The sequence below is a fragment of the Phacochoerus africanus genome, chromosome 10, assembly GCF_016906955.1.
Source record: "Phacochoerus africanus isolate WHEZ1 chromosome 10, ROS_Pafr_v1, whole genome shotgun sequence".
In the NCBI taxonomy this organism is placed as follows: domain Eukaryota; kingdom Metazoa; phylum Chordata; class Mammalia; order Artiodactyla; family Suidae; genus Phacochoerus; species Phacochoerus africanus.
Genome location: NC_062553.1, coordinates 78,399,080 through 78,421,106, shown reverse-complemented (window position 1 = coordinate 78,421,106; position 22,027 = coordinate 78,399,080). Strand labels below are relative to the sequence as shown.

At 37.7% G+C, this 22,027-nt stretch overlaps 1 protein-coding gene across 4 annotated transcripts in view; it reads right to left on the bottom strand.

Moving 5' to 3' along the window:
• The window catches only part of LRBA (LPS responsive beige-like anchor protein), a 709,127-nt gene that overhangs the window by 190,715 nt on the left and 496,385 nt on the right, over positions 1-22,027 (bottom strand). For all 4 annotated transcript variants that reach the window (XM_047799683.1, XM_047799682.1, XM_047799684.1 and 1 more), the window contains 3 exons: positions 21,254-21,356; positions 9,123-9,238; positions 3,663-3,775 (listed from right to left, as the gene is read on the bottom strand). In XM_047799683.1, coding sequence (XP_047655639.1) covers positions 3,663-3,775; positions 9,123-9,238; positions 21,254-21,356 — 332 coding nt within the window. The remainder of the gene's footprint in view (positions 1-3,662; positions 3,776-9,122; positions 9,239-21,253; positions 21,357-22,027) is intronic.

Below are 22,027 nucleotides of genomic sequence, written 5' to 3'. Positions count from 1 at the left end.
TGATAATACAGTATGGTAATTATTATCAGGAAATGTAGGTAAAACTGTATACCTACAAGAAGATATTTTTTACAAAGAGAATGACCAGAAAAATAACATAGAAGAACAGGTGTTGATCACATTAATTGAATTTCAGAAAGAGAATTCCCTGTGCACATGGAAGATATTACCAGAGAAAATTGTAGCTTTGTATCAAAGCTACTGAAACTCTTCTGAAAATCAGCTTTGGGGAAATTAAATGGATATAAATATGCATAAATAATTCAATAGATTTTAAAGCTACTCAGGCTCTATTATCTACTTAAGGATGAGAATGAGATTGGTTTATATTTTAAATTAAGCTTTTACACAATGTTTTCTTCGGTTTCGCAAGTTCATTTAAACAAATAGTAATGTTTGCTAACGTTTGCTAGGGGACAAATCTCAATATAATTCTATTATAATCATTTTTCATACAGAGACAGCTCATTTTATGTATGTGATGCGTTCCTGAAAATATCAGTATATACGGATATTTGAAAACAGAATCACGCTGTAAACATTACGGCAGACTTTAAGTACCAACAGGAATGGAATACTTCATAAAGTAAACAGTTTTACACATGCCAATTACAATTTTGAGATATATGATATGCCTGATTATTTTACTTAAAATAATGTAGTTAATTCCAAACTCACTTTTTTTCATCAATCTTTAATGAAAACAATTAGTACTAGTAGAATTCCACTTTCATGAACTTGGATGGCTTGTGTCATTTGAACCACTGCTGCTTTATAGGAAAGAAGACATTAGTTGCAAGTTTTGTTGGGGAGTGTGAGCGCTTCTTCCCAGCTCTGCTATTTACCCCACTGTTGGCTATTTAATTGTGTGCCTTTCAGATCTTATTGAAAGTGCTCTTTATTCCTTCCTCAGCCCAAAATACAATTCTTTCAAAATATCTCATGATATAAAAATGGATACTACTACAATTAAAGGCACTAAATCACAAAAATGGTATTTTTTAGATTGGACATATATGGATAGAGAATAAGGAAAACAATTCTTTGGCTTTGGTTTAAGCCTGGGATAAGTAAAGAAGGGAACACTCTCCCTCTGACATCAAAAAAGGGGAAATCCTTAGATTCCATGTGGAGGACAGTGGTACCTGCCATGTGGGGATCTGCAGAAAGTAGGCAGTGATCCTCAGACTGAGACTGTAAATCACTTCGGCTGTGGCCGGGTACTCAGTAGAGCTCTATTTAAATACTTCACTATGGCTTAAATGGATTTGGAAGAGCTAAGGCAAAGGACTATGCATATTCTCAGAAGTAGTCGGCAGTAAGAGCAAGAAGTCTAATGTCTGAGAACTTCGGGGTGACTTAGGGAGCAACGATGGCTCAGGAAACAGGCAGGGAAAAAGCTACAAAGAAAGTTCAAGTTAGATCTGTGGAACATATGAACGCTCTTCAGGTATTGCTAAATTCCCAAGGAAAGAGCCTCAGGAAAAAGACTGGACCTCTGAATAGATGAGAGCGTGAACTCAGTATTCTCTGCACATTAAAGGAAATATGATTCTAAATTTAATGGAAGAATAAGTTTCAATTCATGATGTATTTCTTAAATTTTTTCCTAAGTCTTTCTTTTTTTTTTTTTTTTGGTCTTTTTGCTATTTCTTGGGCCGCTCCCACGGCATGTGGAGGTTCCCAGGCTAGGGGTCGAATCGGAGCTGTAGCCACCAGCCTATGCCAGAGCCACAGCAACGCGGGATCTGAGCCATGTCTGCAACCTACACCACAGCTCATGGCAACGCCGGATCCTTAACCCACTGAGCAAGGGCAGGGACCGAACCCGCAACCTCATGGCTCCTAGTCGGATTCATTAACCACTGCGCCACGACGGGAACTCCCCTAGGTCTTTCTAAAAGGGCCTAGAAATAATGACAAATCTGGTAGCAATAACTACACTCTGGTTCTCAGGTACTATTTCCCTTTAAAAGCACTCCCACTAGGATTCCTTAATTAAATAAATGATTCTAGAATGGGGCCAGAAAATATGAGGGTTAAGACTACAGCATCTTGTTACATCCAAGAGCATGGAAGTTTTCAAAGACTAAACAAGATAGTAACAAAATGACTCAGGGCAGCTTGAAGAAGCTCCCCATGGTCAAAGCAGGAACAAGTGATCATCAATAAAAATAATAACTGCAGTGGATTGAAACATCAAAAACACCTAAGCCTGTGAGTTCATAAAATACATATATATCACTAGTTAAGTTTCCATGGGAAGGTGGCAGGAACCAATACACTCTTTTATAAACTGGTATATAAAAAGAATTAAGTGTGTATTGTGCCTCTGCAATGTTATATACCATTGGAAAATGCAACAGTAGACGAAAGGAAGTGTCTCAATTAGAGAATGATTCCCAAGAAAAAAATGAAATAAAAGTGACAGAATTTAAATATCATGATTTTGCAATACCTAACTAATGAATCCAGGCATTAACTATCAATGGCTGCTAATATGACAAAGGGAAAAAAAATTAGATATTATGTTTCCTTTGACAAAAGAAGGCAAAAACTTCCAACAAAGCAGTCTTACCAAAAATATCTAATCTGAATTCTACGAGACTCTAGAACCCACTACCAATTCATAAAAAATATGGAAGGCAGAGGAACCTGTTAGACTATACAACAGAGATGCAATAAGCAAATCCACTCTGTGAGAAAATATATAAGACATTGTGTTTCTTCAACCAGAAAATTAGGGAAAAAAGTAAAAGATGGAAGAGAAACCTACAGAATAAAAAGAGAGTTAAGAGATGTCTCAGTCACAATGGCAATGTGTGGTTTCCTGTTTCGATTTTTTTTTTTTTGTCTTTTTGCCATTTCTTGGGCTGCTCCCTCGGCATATGGAGGTTCCCAGGCTAGGGGTCGAATCAGAGCTGTAGCCACTGGCCTACGCCAGAGCCACAGCAACTCGGGATCCGAGCCGCGTCTGCAACCTACACCACAGCTCACGGCAACGCTGGATCGTTAACCCACCAAGCAAGGGCAAGGATCGAACCCACAACCTCATAGTTCCTAATCGGATTCATTAACCACTGCGCCACGACGGGAACTCCTCCTGTTTCGATCTTGATAGGAATAAACAAACTAAATAGAATTATAAAAGTTGTAATTCAATTGGAAATGTGATAATACCTTTTTGCTACTGGATGATATTAAGAAATTACTGTTTATGTTTTAAGTTTGCTAATGGTTTTATGATTATACCTTAAAAAGTTCTGGCTCAGCAGATTAAGAACCCAACTAGTATCCATGAGCATGTAGGTTCAATCCCTGTCCTCGCTCAGTGGGTTAAGGATTCTGCATTGCTGTGAGCTGTGGTGAAGGTCACAGACATGGCTAGGATCTGGCACTGCTGTGGCTGTGGTGTAGGCCAGCAGCTGTAGCTCCAATTTGACCCCTAGCCTGGAATTTCCATGTGCCATGGGTGTGGTGCTAAAAAGAAGCAGAAAAAAAATATTTTTTTCAGTTTTAAATGTCAGAATAATGAAAAAAATTAAATATACTAAAGGTATAATTATATTTAGACCATTTTTTAAAACTGATGTGAAAATGAAGATAACTAAAAATGATTTTTACATGCAAAATAATATTTCAGATGATTACTAAGAAATTACCTTGGACAAATCTCTGAAGTTACTTGGCAAAGTAAGATCCAGTTCTTCTGATTCATAATTAGTAATCACCCAGGGAAACACTGGATACTGATTTAAGTCATTGTAACTCCGTCCTGGGAGAGGGGAAAAAAGTCATTCTTAATTTAGACTAATAAAATGAAATGATGAACATTCAGAAATATACCTTACTAAAAATAACAACAATTTTTGAGTGCCAGTCATTGTTCCCAGTGCTATCCATTCGTTACCTCACAATAACCCTCCAAAGTTATTATCACCCCCATTTTATATATAAAAAGAATTTGAGGAGTTCCCGTTGTGGTGCAGCAGAAACAAATCCGATTAAGAACCACGAGGTTGCAGGTTCGATCCCTGGCCTCGCTCAGTGGGTTAAGGATACAGCATCGCTGTGAGCTGTGGTGTAGTCGCAGACAGGGCTTGGATCTGGCATTGCTGTGGCTCTGGCATAGGCTGGCAGCTACAGCTTCAATTAGACCCCTATCCTGGGGACCTCCACATGCCGTGGGTGTGGGCCTAAAAAGACAAAAGACAAAAAAAAAATTAGAAGAAGAAGAATTTTAGGCATAAATGTTTGGGTAACTTGCCCCGAATCATGCAACTAGTAATGGTCCTAATATATTCAATCCTAGATACTCTCTACTCACATTAATGTTCTTATAAATTATTCAACTATTTATTAGTTTGAAGTCTACACAAAATAAAATATTCTTTGCTAAGCATTTACTAAACAATTTGTAATCTCATAGTTTTTCAAAACCATTAATCACCAATTAACCAACCAATTAGTCAACCAAGTTCAATTGACTTAACCCCTATAGGCATTCATTGGTCATCTGTAAAACGATGAGGTTGTGAGTTCCAGTCATGGCTCAATGGTAATGAACCCGACTAGCATCCATGAGGATGAGGGTTCCATCCCTGACCTCACTCAGTGGGTTAAGGATCCAGCCTTGCCATGAGCTGTGGTGTAGGTCACAGACACAGCTCGGATGTGGCTGTTGCTGTGGCTGTGATGTAGGCTGGCAGCTATAGCTCTTATTTGAACCTCTTGCATGGGAACCTCATATGCTGTAGGTGTGGCCCTAAAAAGCAAAAATCAGATGAGATAGTTCTAAATAACTCTGAGATTTGAGCTTTCAAATTCTGCGCTCTGAATATAATGCACAGCATCATCAATGCAGCCTACCCCACTCCTAGACACCTCCACAAACTCTTCCACGCTTCTCCTGTACTAGTGACATTCAATGACCCAAAGGATGATGTAGCCCAGCTATGTAGAAACATTGGTTTTTCTGGATGTCACCACTTTAGGGAGTCAGCACAGTGGATGATATCATTGTTTCTGGAGTCACAAAAAGCTGGCGTTTGCCTCCACCATTTTACTAGTCTATAACCTATTTTTAGTTAGATTTAATGTGAACAGAATTTTACGGCTACAATACAAGGGAGACAAGCATATTAACACTGTTTGAATTCCTTTCTTATAGTATATTCCCCATCCTTTTCCCTTTCTCAAATATATACAGATGTCATATCAATATACAGCTGAATTATTACAGTAGTTCTCCATATAGACTCTTGGTAAGCCACCCATATTTGTTGTTTTAAACATTTTATTTCAGTCCATTCATCATGGGCTTGAGCCCTACGAGAGTATCACAGTTCTTCTTTGACCTGGAAACAGCCTTACAAAACATGAAGAACTAAAATAGTTTTAATTCAGAGGTAATTATGTCACTACATATTTCTGTCAATTTTAATTTCTCCCAGAAAGATATAAACCAAACTTAATAGCAAAAAGCCATCTATTTTGCTGTCTCTCCCATTTTTCTCTCCTTCTGAGATGTTAGTAAGCAGTAAAATCCTCATCTTATCCTATGCTTAAACAATCATGTTTATTGTACCTACAAAAAAAAGTATGTGACCTGTTCATTGTGAACAGACTTTTATTAAGTTAAATTCAATACACAGTTTTTTGGGTTTTTAAAAAAAAAAAAAAAGTATTTTTTTTTCCTTCTTTTTTTAAAGGCTGCACCCGCAGCATAAGGAAGTTCCCAGGCTAGGGGTCAAATTGGAGCTGTAGCTGCTGGCCTACACCACAGCCACAGCAACACCAGTTCTGAGCCGCATCTGCAACCACCACCACAGCTCACAGCAACACTGGATCCTTAACCCACTGAGCGAGGCCAGGGATCGAACCTGCGTCCTCAGGGATACTAGTCAGATTCACTTCCCCTGAGCCATGACGGGAACTCCCAATGTACAGTTTTGAAAGCCTACTAACTGTCTTTTGGGAAATGTGATGTGATATCATGATAAACTGTGTTCACAGATAGTACTGTTATAAAAACGGTAAATAATATGAGACTCTATCCCAGCCTCTAGTGTAGATAAAAACCACTTCCCACAAATTATTGATTCTATTCTTTAAAAAGCATATCCAGAGGACATATTTAAAAGACACTGTAGACACACTAGAAGCTATCTGAAAATAGACCATTTCATAAATGCTGTTCATAATTATTACTCTGCAGTCAATCTACGTGTTAACTTATTTACCACATGCAAAACACATCCACTTAAAGTTGTTATATAACTTTCCTATCTCTCACTACCATTCAAAACTCTTTTCAGTCACTAGTTACATAATCTGTACTCAATTCCATGTAATTGTTCAAGCTTAGTTTATTCTTCTCCCTCAAAGGGACTCTGAGGTAAGTACCTTCCTAATGGACAAATTTTAGATGTTTTAGTGTGAATCCTGAACTTCCAATTCATTCTCTCTCCCACTTCTCCAATCGCATCCTTATTCTAAGTGGTAATTCTTCCACCTGAGTGCATGAACAGGTCTCCTCCACAACCTGAATTGTCATTTTCTGCTCTCTTCCCCTTTCATGCTTTCACTTCTCTGCCTGAACTCATCCTGTTTTTCCTGTTAACACAAGAAAACTGTGATCCACATCTAATACTCTCATGTACTCTCCAACCATTTAGTCCTTCTGCCAAACTTTTTCTGCCTCTTTTGAAAATGAACCCCTACAAAAGTCACCAGTGAGTCCTGAGATGCCTGGATTCATTCTTTAGTCTCCCTTGACTCTCCATCACGTCTGATCCAGGAGCCAAGGCCTTTCTCTCTCCCTTTCCCCTCGCGTCTCAGGACATTGGCTTCACTTTCATTCCCCTCCTACTAAGTCTGTACACTCTAGGATCAAGCATTGTCTTCTCTCCTTTAATAACTTTCCCTCCTCCTTCTTGTCAGGCTCAAGCGCATTCCCCAAACCACATCAGACCTTAACTATCACCTGGCTTGAGAATCGCAACCCTCTCTCTAGGCCGACACCCAACATCCTTCTCTATGTCCCAAATACCCTCTTTTACCTATACTCCCAACAATTCGTTTTGATATCTTATCTTGAATGTCTTGCTAGCACAGTAATATCATCATCTTTCCTTAGATCAGCTTTTTTTTCTGTCTCCTTTTTCTTTAATGGTGCCACTGTTTTCTCCAATTTAGATCAGAAGCCTGGAAGTCTTTCCTGACACTTCTCATTTACAGCTACATTCAGTCAGCTCAATGGCAATGGTTTGTACCCTGTGAATTCTTATGTTATCTAGTCCTTTGTTTTAATTCCCACCGTCTCCTCTCTAATGCAGGCCCTCATTACTTTTTACATGTAATTGCTTCCAAACTTGTGCTCTCTGCCTGGACTCCTTCCACCCTAATTTATCCTTCATACTGCTTCCAAGTGTTCATATAGTTCTAATATCACTTATTTGTTCAAAAACATTCATTTCCCTGTGAATTGACTAATTTCTCAAAATGACAAAATCTTCCACAATGTTTCCACACTACTTTTCCAGTTTTCCTTTTGATTGTATCTTTATAAATATATATTTTATGTACACCCCCCCCGGCACCACAGAGCCATTGTTTTCTGGCTATACTTCATTTTTTTGTATGTTTGCTTATCCCTTCATCTACATGGACTGACTTCTAATCTCCCAACCACCTTCTCTGCTATTTAAAGAAATATCTATCCTTACACAAACATGAACTCTTTCCTGATTTTTTCTTTACTCCCACCAGCTGAGTGAATGAGTGAATAACTACAAACTGCTCTCCTCTCTCTGCCCTTTTTTCTTTTTTCTTTTTGGCTTTTTGCTATTTCTTGGGCCGCTCCCGCGGCATATGGAGGTTCCCAGGCTAGGGGTCGAATCGGAGCTGTAGCCACAGGCCTATGCCAGAGCCACAGCAACGTGGGATCCAAGCCGCATCTGCAACCTACACCACAGCTCACGGCAACGCCGGATCGTTAACCCACTGAGCAAGGGCAGGGACCGAACCCGCAACCTCATGGTTCCTAGTCGGATTTGTTAACCACTGCGCCACAAAGGGAACTCCTCTCTCTGCCCTTTTAACCGCTATGGAACTTCGAATTCCTTTTATTGAATCTAGAGGTGTCCCTTTGCTCTAGAATCACATAAATGCTCACATTCGTACTTAAAGTAACTTCTCTGAGAGTAAACCACATGCTTTATTCTTTTAGTATTTCCTTTGTGACTCAAATATAAACTGTGCCACTTTGTTGAACTGAATCTCAAATATCTCATAAATACATTCCCTGTTCTCTTAATTCTAGTTTTTTTGTTTTGATTTTTTAGGGCCATTCTTGCAGCACATGGAGGTTCCCAGGCTAGGGGTCCAATTGAAGCTGAATCCGCTGGCCTATGCCACAGCCACAGCAATGCCAGATCCAAGCCAAGTCTGCGACCTACACCACAGCTCACAGCAATGCTGGACCCTTAACCCACTGAGTGAGGTCAGGGATGGAACCCTCATCCTCATGGATGCTAGTCGGGTTCATTACCATTGAGCCATGATGGGAGCTCCTAGTTTTCACATGTGAAAAGTAATGACGCTTCTATTTTTTCTTTCAAAGTGAAGTTTCCATGGATGATTTTCAGTAATACTACATGATTCCCATCCCTACACAGGACCACTCAGTCTTGAGACTGTCATATTTGGGTCATAATATAAATATCCCATCCCATTACATAATATAAATATCCCACAGTTTTCTTTTTCCTATATTTATTTCATTGTTTCATTATATGAAACATTACCAATCATGTTATTAATTGGTTCTTAAAAATTTTAATGTTTTTCTACTGCTATTTCACAGTCTATTCTTACTATATTAAGTAAATAGTTGTAAATTTTATATTTTTGGGAAAAAAGTGTGTATACTGTTTTAAATTTCTCTCAAGTAACCAACTGGTTATATACAAACTAAACTGTATTACCAAATTACTGTTGATAAAGTATTCATGAAGTAATAATGAAAATAAAAATAACCTATCTATACCAGTACTCAAAATAATCATATCACAATTAATAATTTATCTTTTGAAATAAATCAACATGTGAGCTGAAATTACCTGCTATCGTGTTGAGAAACATCAAGTACTCAAAATTTGAAATCTCTCTGTGTTGCCATCGCTGGGTCATATTAGAAGCTTTAAAAAGTTGACGTGGACTAGCTAATGAGATACGCCTGCAAGAAAAAAAAATTGATGTATAATCAATTTAAACTTAAGATTAATTATATCAATAAGAAACCATGAATTCTATGCTCATTCAAAATGGCACCTGTGTTTTTCTGAGAAGTTCTATTCATGTTATACTAATGAATACTAGAGATGTTTCAGTCTACAGTTAATGGTTATTAAACAAATGATTTGAACTACCCTCAGGTCTATTATCCATGTTCTATTCATTAAGGTAACCTGTCATTACAAAGCCATTATATCTAGGTTCCATAAATGTTGATTAATAACAGTATGATTAATAATTCACTGCCTTCATGATATAAAAGGTATTAGAGTAACTGAAAAATACATATAAAATTATATTCACAACTTTATCGATTTTAATAGTTATCTCCCTTTTAAAAATAGTTATTTCTTAAAGACAACATATTTGTACATTATAAATTGAAACATTATGTTTGCATACTTATTGCTTTAACAGGGGAAAGAGGATTCCAATTCTTTAGATGCCTATTCATGGGATGAGATAAAGTTAAGGGAAACTATTATTTTTTACTACAGCTTATAGGAAGCCAAGTTATCTGTGTTTTGTTAATTCAGTGTCAATAACAAAGAATATGGAGTTCCCATTGTGGCACAGCAAACGAATCTGACTAGGAAGCACGAGGTTGCAGGTTCAATTCCTGGCCTCATTCAGTGGGTTAAGGATCCGGTGTTGCCATGAGCTGTGCTGTAGATCTCAGACACGGCTTGAATCTGGTGTTGCTGTGACTGTGGTGTAGGCTGGCAGCTACAGCTCTGATTTGACCCCTAGCCTGGGAATTTCCATATGCCCTGGGTGTGGCCATAAAAAGCAAAACAAACAAACAAAACAAAGGATACAACTGAGCCATGAGAAATAAATGGCAGGATTAATGATTACACTCAGAGCCCACAATCTCAGAGAAGAATGCTGTATCACAGTTTTTCCTAACACTAAGGACAAGGTGACTAATTTTTTTCAAGATTTATTTACATAGGTATAATTTACATAACATACAATTTATACTTGTAAGTGCACAAGTCAATGATTTTTTAAAAAGTAAATTTCTAGAATTGTGTAATTATCACCACAATGTATTTTAGAACATTTTAATACCAACAAAAACTTGCCCTGTGACTATTTAGAGTTAAACCCTATTTCTATCCCCAGCTCTAGGCAACTACCAATCTGCTTTCAGTCTTTATAAACTTGCCTTTTCTGAACATTTTAGATAAATGGAATCATACATCTTGTAATCTTTTACATCAGGCTTCTTTCACTAACCATGTTTCTGAGGTTCATCAGTGTGGCAGTATATATTCATTTCTTTTGATTGTTGAATAGTATTCCATTATATGAATACAGAATATACCATATTTCAAAAATCCTTTCACCAGTTGATGGACTTTTAAATTATTCCAGTTTTTTTTTTTTTGGTATGAAAAATGCTACTAGGAACATGTACATATCTTTGATGAACATATGTTTGCATTTCTTTTGGGTAGATTCCTAGGAGTGCAATTGTTGGGCTGCATGTTGAGCTTATATTTAACTTTTTGAGAAACTGTCAAATTGTTTTCCATTATATATTCCAATAAGCAATGTATTATATTCTATTTCTTCCCCATCTTTGCCAATACTTGGTATTGTATGTAGTTTTTATTGTAGCCATTCGAGTGAGTATAAAATGGTATCTTATTATAGTTTTAATGTACACTGTTGAACATTATCATGTGTTTAGTAGCCAAGTGTATATTTTCTTTGAGGAAATTACTCTTCAAATCTTTTCTTTCTTCTTTAATTGGGTTGCTTCTACCCTATTACTGAGTTGTAAAAGTTCTTTATACATTCTAGATACAAGTCCTTTATCAAATACATGCTGTACAAATATTTTCTCACTCTGTGGCTTATCTTTCCATATGCTTAGTGATGGAGCATAAAAGTTTTAAATTTTGATTAAATCCAATTTCTCATTTTGGTCTTATATGTAGTATGCTTTGGGTTTCACATCTGAGAACTCTTTGCCTGATTGAAGATGATGAAGTTTTTATCCTGTATTTTATTTGAGACATTTTTTTAGTTCTAGATCTTTTTTTTTTTTTTTGTCTTTTTGCTATTTCTAGGGCCGCTCCCGCAGCACATGGAGGTTCCCAGGCTAGGGGTTGAATCAGAGCTGCAGCCACCAGCCTACGCCAGAGCCACAGCAACGCGGGATCCGAGCCACAACCTACAGCACAGCTCATGGCAACGCCGGATCGTTAACCCACTGAGCAAGGGCAGGGACCGAACCTGCAACCTCATGGTTCCTAGTCGGATTCGTTAACCACTGCGCCATGACGGGAACTCCCTTAATCATACTGAATCTTATGATCCATGAATATGGAATGTGATACTTATTCTAATTTCTAATAGCCATGTTTTATAGTTTCCATTGCAAAAATTGTACATGTCTTTTGTCATCTAGGAAAAAAGGCATTTCCCTCTCTAATCTGGATGGCTCAGCTCTGATTTCTCCCTCCTTTCCTTCCTTTCTTATCACATAGGCTGAAATCCCCTGTACAGTGTTGATGGAAGTGGCAAGAATGGAAGACATTCTAGCCTTCTTGACCTTAGGGGAGAAGCATTCAGTCTTTCACCATTAAGTACAACATATGCTACGTTTTTTTTTTTTTTTCTTTTTAGGGCCGCACCTGTAGCATATGGAGGTTCCCAGGCTAGGGGCTGAATTGGAGCTGCAGCCGCTGGCCTACGCCACAACCACAGCCACACCAGATCCGAGCTGTATCTGGAACCTATACCCCAGCTCATGGCAATGCCGGATCCTTGACCCATTGATTGAGACCAGGGGTCAAACCCATATCCTCATGGACACTCTGTTGGGTTCTAAAACCACTGAACCACAACAGGAACCCCTACTATGGGGTTTTTTTAAGGGATGCTATTTATCTGTTTGTAGAAATTCCCTTCTATTTCTTGTCAGTTGAGGGTTTCTAGTCATGACTGTTTGATTTGGGCAAATGCTTTTTTTGATGTCTATTGAGATGACTTTGTGTGTGTGTGTGTGTGTTCTGTCATGTATTCTATTAAATCGGTACACAGCATTAATTGATTTTTGGATTTAAACCAGTATGCATTCCTGTGATAAAACCCACATGGCTACTCTATAATCCTTTTTATATATTGCTGGATTTGGTTTGCTAATATTTTGCAAAGGATTTCTGTATATGTGGTCATTAGGGATATTATTATTCTACAGTTTTTACTTTTTATTTTGTTTTTTCTTATGATGTCTTCACTTGGCCTTAGTATTAGGGTAAAGATGGCTTCATAGAATGAATTGGGAAGTGTTTCTTCTACCTCTCTCTTCTGGATGAATTTGTGAGGTGTTGGTATCTTTTCTGATTTAACTATTTGATAAGATTTACCAGTAGAGGCATCTGGGCCTTGACTTTTCTTTGTGGGAAAGTTTTTAAATTATTAATTCAATGAACCTGTTATAGGTCTATTCAAAATTTTAATTTCTTCTTGAGTCAGATTTGATAATTCTGTCTTTCTACAATTTTGTTAATCTCATTTCAATTGTCTAATTTGTAAAGTTGTTCAGGATATTTCCTTCTAATCCTTTTAATTGCTATATGGTCATTAGAGAAGTCCCTCTTTCATTTCTGACTTTGGTCATTTATGTCATCCCTTTTCTTCACAGTTAGGCAGTTAAAGTATGTCAATTTTATTGATCTCTTCAAAGAATCAGATTTTGTTTAATCGATCTTCTTCATTGTTTTTTCTACTCTAATTTTCTTTATTCATTTTTTCCTTCTTGCTTTCCATTTAGCTTGCTCTTCTTTTTCTAATTTATACAGATGGAAGCTTAGTTTACTGGTGTTAGGGCTTTCTATATTTCATATATACATATTTAAAACTATAAAAGTTTCCCCACAGCACTACTTTGGCTGCATCCCATAAATTCTGATATGCTATTGTCCTGGTGGATACAGAAACCTGAGTCACAATCCTTCCCAGTATTATGGAAGGAGGAGTTGCTGAGTGTAGAAGCTGTCAAAAGCACCAAGCACTACTTTGAAGAGCTGCAGCAGCATGTGTGGATACAGAAAGAAGCTCCAAAGCCTAGGCTCTCTAAATGCAAGGGGGTATGAAGGGAAGAGACTGGCACAGACCCTAGAGCAAGAAAGAAATGGAGAAAAAAGCCCTCTTACTGCTCCAATCACCCCCTGAAACCTAACCTGCCTTATTCATGTACTTGACACCAAGCTTCAAACTGCAAAATAAGATGACCTCCTGGTAGCTATAACCCCGGATTATACATGCGTTAAATGCCTTGGTTAGTATTCCCATAAGTAGGAAAAAAAAAAATGCCCAAATCAAGTGATGGGCTTGGGAAAAACTCATAGTGAAAAGAAAACTAAAAGACACTTGGGTAAAACCTTTGGGTTGATTCAATATATTGCTATGACTCATCACTAGTATTGATGTGTATATGCTTACACTCTAAGTACTCATAAATTATGAGTGAATATTCCAGATCAAGAGCTACAAGTAGATGAGTGATAGCAGGATTACCTCTCCTACCATTTGCCATCAGTAGTAGGTCAGGACTTAACACACATGTTTCTACTTACTCATATCCTACTGATGGCCAAGTCAGAACTCACACATAAACGAATGCCCAGAAAGGCAGACCATAAACTGCACAAAATTCAAGGAACGTCTTGCTGGCTAGAGCTTGTTGGACAAACGAAATGGACAAACTCACAACAGTCAGTCTCTGGCAATCAAAAGCTGCTGTTGCTACATGCAATGGCAATTTAGCATCTACATCTTACTGATTTCTCATCCAATCTTATCTTCTCGAAATACTCTGATTCTTTGGCATCACATTTTCCTGGATTTCCTATTTTTCATGGACCTTTTGCTTTTGTTTTGTTTTCATTTACTTAACATTTAAATGTTGTGGTCCCTCAGAGTGCAGCCATAGTTCCTCCTGCCCATTCTACAGTCTCTGCCTAGATGAGAGTTCATTCCCTTTCAAGGCTTCAAAATTTCATCTCAATGGGAATGATTCCCAATTACCACACTTTTCATTTGAGATCTAGACACACCTTCTTCTATCTAACTTCCAATTCAACATTTTAGTATGGACTCCTCTCAGGGGTTTCAATTTCAAAAGATCTAAACCTAAACTTCTCCTTTTCAGTCCGCTTACCTCCCCACAACCTGAACCGAAATCACAACTGTGGGGGATCTGGGGAAATATATGCAACTACTCCTTTCTTAGGGTTCACCTTCTCAGACAGGGCCACCAAACAGTTCAAGGTGAAACCAAGGGAGACATATTGGACACCTCCCTTTCTTATCATTCTCCAAATTTAACTAATCTCCATGTTACACAAAGTGTATCTCCTCAAAAATCTCTCAATAAGATGTCACTCTTCAATGATATTATCAGCATCATATTTCATCTTCATGTCTACAAAAAGCTCTCCCCTCCTAACTGATACTCTCTTCCTAAAAACTGCTAAAAACCAGTGATTCTTGCTGTCCAACAGTCCTTAAACCACGGGACGCTCCATCTTGTTTCAAGGCCTTTAGACATGCTATTCACGCTTTTAAAGGTTAGCTGATTCTATTCCTTCAAATCAAAATTTAAAGGTCACTTAAGAAGGCATTTCTTATCTCTTTATCCAAAGCAGCCCATCGCCACTCCACTAATCACTATCACAACACCCCAATTATACCCTTCCTGTCACTTACACACTTTATTTATATATTTGTTTAAACAACTGTGGGCAAGATGATATCTATCTTGTGTATTACTGGATGACCGATATGCTGTAAGTACTAAAGATCTATTTAGGTGACTGACCTAATAAATTAAGACTTTTAGCTTTCATTAATTGTGGGAAAACACTGCAAAGAGTTCCCAAGTATGAGAACACACAAAGGCTTTATTTTTTATTTTATTTTTATTTTTTTGTCTTTTTAGGGCTGCACTGGTGGCATATAGAGGTTCCCAGGCTAGGGGTCTAATCAGAGCTTAAGCTGCCGGCCTACGCCACAGCCACAGAAATGCAGGATCTGAGCTGTGTCTGCAACCTACGCCACAGCTCACGGCAATGCCGGATCCTTAACCCACTGAGCAAGGCCAGGGATCGAACCGGCAACCTCATGGTTCCTAGTCAGATTTGTTTCTGCTGTGCCACGATGGGAACTCCAATTGTTATTTTTATTTTTTTGTTTTTTTAGGGCTGTACCATGGCATATGGAGGTTTTCAGGCTAGGGGTCCAATCGGAGCTACAGCTGCCAGCCTACACCACAGCCACAGCAACATCAGATCTAAGCCGTGTCTGTGACCTGCACCACAGCTCATGGCAATGCCAGATCCTTAACCCACTGAGCGAGCCCAGGGGTCAAACCCGCAACCTCATGGGTCCTAGTTGGATTTGTTTCTGCTGCGCTACAATGGGAACTCGGTTTTTTTTAAAATAAAGAGATAATCAGTAGAAAAAGGAATTCTTCATTAGGATAAGGAAATCTACTATGCCATTCTGACCTGCTTCCTTTTGAACCCTGAAATTCCTCAATGAATTATAAAATGATCTAATCAAAAGCCTTACTGGGATTGTAAAGCAACTGGCTAATAACCCAGAAGGGCCTCTTTTTGTATTCTGCCTACCTGAAAGTTGTAACCTGTTACATGTCTACAAATTCTTTGATATCCTTCTCTTCAGGAAATGGAATCTGATTTTCCTACCATGGAGCCTGGGCTGTATTTAATGAATTACTTGTAACACATATGATGTGGCAGAAATGATGGCGTGTGACTATCAAGCGTAGATCGTAAGAAGACATTGGGGCTTCTGCCTCATTCTCTCTTGGATCACTTGCTCTGGAGAAAGCAGCTCCCATATCATAGGGACACTCAAGCAGCCTATGGAGAGGCAGACGTGGTAAGGAACCAAGTCCTGCTGCCAAGGAGCATGAGAGCGCCAGCTCTAGGCAAGTCCTCCCTCCCTGCAGCTCCTACTAATATTCTGACTTTTATTTGTTGATTCAACTTCAATTGCATTTGTAATAAGACGCTAACTTTACAAATTGAAAAAAAAAAAAAAAACACTAATCAGGAACAGCTCAGATCAATACAAAATTAGGTAGGCTAAACGTAAAGTAAGTTTATATCACTAATAAGTTTCATTCAATCAACAGAAAAATCCCAGTGTTAAGTTTCTTTCTAGTTCTTAAATTAGCTAACTACATTGTGTTGATGATGAATTAATACCTACTAAAGAAAGAAAAAAATTCATGATGGTGCTATTTAAATACAGACAACTGACCAGCACACAGTAAGGAGAGTCATAACCTCACTTCCTCCCAACTCCTTATACTATGAGAGGTGCTTTGGCATTTTAACAATCCTTTCAAGTAGTTATTAAGTTACTCTGAACAACATAAATACTAGTTATTAAGTCCATATGTATACACAAAATTAATATTTGAACTCTGATTTACCAAAGGTTAAAGATAAAAGTTTTAATTAAATAGTCTAGTTACAAAATCTTTAACATATGGATTTGACATTTACATCAACAGAGAAAAATTACAAATATCACTTAAAACAAAGACTACCCATTTTAATCAAAATGATAAAAATTTTTAATCTGATTTATCATATATTAAATAATAGTACATTTGAAAATGAGTATGTAATAAGCAGTTTTGTAACTTAGTTATTTTAAATATACAGAGCCTACTTTTTCTTTTCTCTCTCTCTTTTTTTTTTTTTTTTGTCTTTTTGGCATTTTTGGGGCCGCTTCTGCGGCATATGGAGGTTCCCAGGCTAAGGGTCTAATCAGAGCTGTTGCCGCCAGCCTATGCCAGAGCCACAGCAACGCCAGATCCAAGGGGCGTTTGCAACCTACACCACAGCTCATGGCAACACCAGATCCTTAACCCACTGTGAGAGGCCAGGGATCGAACCCGCAACCTCATGGTTCCTAATCAGATTTGTTTCTGCCGCGCCACGACAGCAACTGCACAGCCTACTTCTTCAATGATCTTCACTGAGATAAAATTTAATATAACATTTACCCAACTTAAGTGTACAGTTTTACAAGTTTTGAATATACTTTTTCTGTAACCACCATCACAATCAAAATACACTCCAAAAAGGCCCCTTGCATCCCTTTGAGGCTAATTCCTTTGTCTCAGTTCCGGTCCTAGAAACCAATGATCTGCTGTCTGTCACTACACAGTGTTGTTTTTTTCAACAACTTCAAAAAAATAGAATCACGTAATTTCACATAAATTTTTTTTTTGTCTTTTTAGGTCTGCACCCCCCCCCCCCCCCGGCACATGGAGGTTCCCAGGCTAGGGGACCAATCAGAGCTACAGCTGCTGGCCTACACCACAGCCATAGCAATGCAGGATCCAAGCCACATCTGGGACCTACACCACAGCTCATGGCAACGCCACATAAGCAAGGCCAGGGATCGAACCTGCATCCTCATGGCTGCTAGTCAGATGTGTTTTCTCCTGAGCCATGATGGGAACTCCTAATTTCACATAATTTTTCAATAATTTCATATAAATGGAGCCGTGACTCACAGCTCTGATGTATGTAGCCTACGGTGTTGAACTTCTTTTACTCGGTATAATGCTCTGAGATTCAACCATATCGTTACGTGCATCGGGAGTCAACTCCTTCTTACTTCTGGGAAGTATTTCATCACAGGGATACACTACAACCCAATGAAATATTTCCAACTCTTTTTAGTTTGGGACTATATGAATAACATTGCTATTAATATTTGCTTACAAGCGAATGTGTGCACATATATTTTCATAATTCTTGGTAAACACCCAAGAGTGGAACTGACAGGAAACAAATTAAGTGTATATTTAATTTTATAAGAAAACTGGCAAATTTTCCAAAGGAGATTATACTCATTTGCATTCTGAGAGGTTCCAGAATTCCTAAGACTGTGTATCAATTCCACATTCTTTTTCTGTTTTTGAAAATCACGTTTACTGAAGAATAACTGACATAGTGTAAAATTCATCCTTTTTAGGTGTACAATGCAATGAGTTTGGTCAAACAGATATAGCTGGTAACAACCCAACAATCAAGACAGGAAATATTTCCATGTTATCAAAAGGCTCCCTCACACTCTCCTTGGTAAGTAATCCTCTCTCTATACCCTAAATCCCTTGACACCACTCATCTGATTTCTGTCCAAATTGTTTTATTTTTTCCAAAAGGTCAGATAAGTAGAATCATACAGCATGTAATCTCTTGTGCTGGTTTCTTTCACCTAGCACAGTAGTTTTCAAAAGCATCCATGTAGTTGTGTATATTAGCACTTTGTTCTTTTTTATTGCTGACCAGTGGACTGTTGAATGGATGGACGTACCATAATTTGTCCATTTACCAGTTGATGACCATCTTGGCTATTCCCAATTTTTTTGTGATTATGACTAGCTGCTACAAACATTTGTGAACAGGTCATTGCATAAAAATACATATTTTCATTTCTTTAGGGTCAATGCCTCCAAGTGAGACTATTGGGATGTATAGTTAAGCATATTGTAATTTTACACGAAACTGTAAAACTGTTTCCAAAGTAGCCATACCATTTTACTTTCCCATTAGCAACATCTCATGTTCCAGCTGTTCTGCATCTTTATCAGCTCTTGTTATTACCAACCTTTAAAAAGTCATCCTAACCAGATATGTAACTGTTGGCCACAATTTGTTGAAAAAAGAATCTTTTCCCATGGATACATCTTGATCCCTTTGTTGAAAATCAAACTGACCATTTATGTATGAGCCTACTTCCGGATGACTAATATTCTATTGGTCATCCAGAAGTTTATTTTACAAAAATACGAAACTGTGCTAGCTAATGTAATTTTGTAATCAGATAAAATTCTCCAACTTTTTCAAAACTGTTTTAGCTATTCTAAATATTTGCATATCCACTTAAATTTTAGAATCAGCTCGTCAATTTCTCAAAAAATAGCCTTCTAGGATTTTGGATAGCATTGCTTTGAACCTATAGATCTGTTTGGAGAGAACTAACATCTTAATCACATTTAGTCTTCAAAATTCATGGTCATGGTATAGTACAAATTTCCATTTTTAGATTTAATTTCCTTAAACAGTGTTTCATAGTTTTCAATGAACAAGTCAAGAATATATTTTCAAAGTTATCCATAAGTACTTAATTTTTCAATACTATTTAAACAGTATTTTTTTTAATTTTTATTTTATTTTATTTTTTTTGTCTTTTTAGGGGCACATCCATGGCATATGGAAGTTCCCAGGCTAGGGGGCAAATCAGAGCTGTATTTACTGGCCTATGCCACAGCCATGGCAATGCAGGATCTGAGCCGCATCTGTGATCTACACCACAGCTCAAGGCAACACCAGACCCTTAACCCACTGAGCAAGGCCAGGGATTGAACCTACGTCCTCATGGATACTAGTCATGTTCGTTAACTACTGAGCCATGATGAAAACTCTATAAACAGTAATTTCAGTTTCTAACTGTTGACTGCCAGTATACAAGAATAAAATTATGTATGCTATGTAATAGCTAAACATGTTCATGAGTTCTTACAGCTTTTTCTCTTTAAAAAATTTTTGCAGTTTACCTGGTAATTTCCGCACTAAGTCATGTATATATAGGAGTAAAGACAGTTTTATTTCTTCCTTTTCAATCCAGATGGTCAGCAGTTTCCTTTTCTGGCAATGCCCTTTTGTAGATTTGGAATTCAGTTAATACCAGCCTCACAGAATGACTCTAGAAATGTATTCACTTTTTTTTTTTTTTTTGTCTCTTTAGGGCTGCACCCTTGGCGTCATATGGAGGTTCCCAGGATAGGGGTCTAATTAGAGCCACAGCTGCTGTCCTATACCATAGCCACAGCAACACCGGACCCTTAACCCACTGAGTGAGGCCAGGAATTGAACCCACAACCTCAAGGTTTCTAGTTGGATTTGTTTATGCTGCGCCATGACAAGAACTCCTGGAAATGTACTCTTTTGTAAAATTTTCTGTAAGAGTTTTCCCAGAAATAGTATTACTTCTTCATTAAACATTAGATAGAATTTGCCACTGAAACCCTATGAACCACAAATTTTTTTTTTTTTTTTTTATCTTTTTAAGCCCACACCCATGGCATATGGAAGTTCCCAGGCGAGGGGTCGAATCAGAGCTACAGCTACCGGCCTACACCACAGGCACAGCAGCACCAAATTCGAGTTGCATCTGCGATCTACACCACAGCTCATAGCAATGCCGGATGCTTAAACCACTGAGCAAGGCCAGGAATCCAACCTGCATCCACATGGATACTAGCTGGGTTTATTATCGCTGAGCCATGACAGAAACTCCTAGAAATTTTCTGCTAGACAATTTTAAACTATAAATCAAATTTCCTCTGTAGAGCCATTCAAATTATCCATTTTCATTAGGGAGATTTGAAACTTTGTGTCTTTCATGGAATCTGCCCATTTCACCTAAGTTGTCTGATTAAATGGCATAAATTTTTTCAGAATATTTACTCATTTTCTTTTTAGTATCTATATGATCTGTAGTGATACCCCTTCTTTCATTCTGATCATGACAACTGATCTCTTACTTTTTTGTGTGTGTGTAAACCTTGTATAGATGTTTGTTATATATTAACCTTTTCAGAGAAACAATTTTTCATTGCATTGCTTTTTCTATAGTTTTTGTTTTCTGTTTCATTGATGTTTTGCCTTTATTACTTTCTTTTTTCAGCCTTTTGTGTTTTACATTAGGCCCTCTCTATCTAGTTTCTTCAGACCAAAGTTCAGTTGACTCGAAAAAAAAATACAATATACTAATAATCATCATATACTATGAAGAATGAAACAGAAGGTCATACATTTCAAAACAAATAAGAACAAACATTAATACAGATTATTTTCCATATTTTTCTCACATAAAACAGTACCTGGTTTGAGGCAATCCAAAACTGGTTCCAATGCCAACACGAGGTAGATAGTTAACTACTTTCTTTACTGTTGCAGAGTCTGGGAAGTTGAACATTACAGCAACTAGGAAAAATAAATTTTAAAAGTTTGAATGAAATATGATTTTCTTTCTGGAAAACTGACTTCTTAGTCCAATAAAATGTTTATTCTTAGTTCAGCTACCTATTAATAGAATTCTTACAATACTACTTTATTAGAGTATATATCAAGTTTTAGTGTTTAATATGCCAGAGATAATATTCATTTTACTCATAAACTACTATAGACAGTTCCTTCTCTAAATACTGTCAGAATTTATAACAACCATGATTGCACTGATGTAGCTATAGCTTTTTTTTTTTTTTGTCTTTTTGTCTTTTGTTGTTGTTGTTGTTGTTGCTATTTCTTGGGCCGCTCCCACGGCATATGGAGGTTCCCAGGCTAGGGGTCGAATCGGAGTTGTAGCCTCCAGCCTCCGCCAGAGCCACAGCAACGCGGGATCCGAGCCACGTCTGCAACCTACAGCACAGCTCACGGCAACGCCGGATCCTTAACCCACTGAGCAAGGCCAGGGACCGAACCCGCAACCTCATGGTTCCTAGTCGGATTCGTTAACCACTGCGCCACGACGGGAACTCCATGATGTAGCTATAGCTTTGAATTTACAAAATTAAACTTAGGCAAGTTAAAAATATATCTATGAATTTCTATTAAAAAAACCTTACGTTTTAACTTTATATAGTTAACAATCTAAT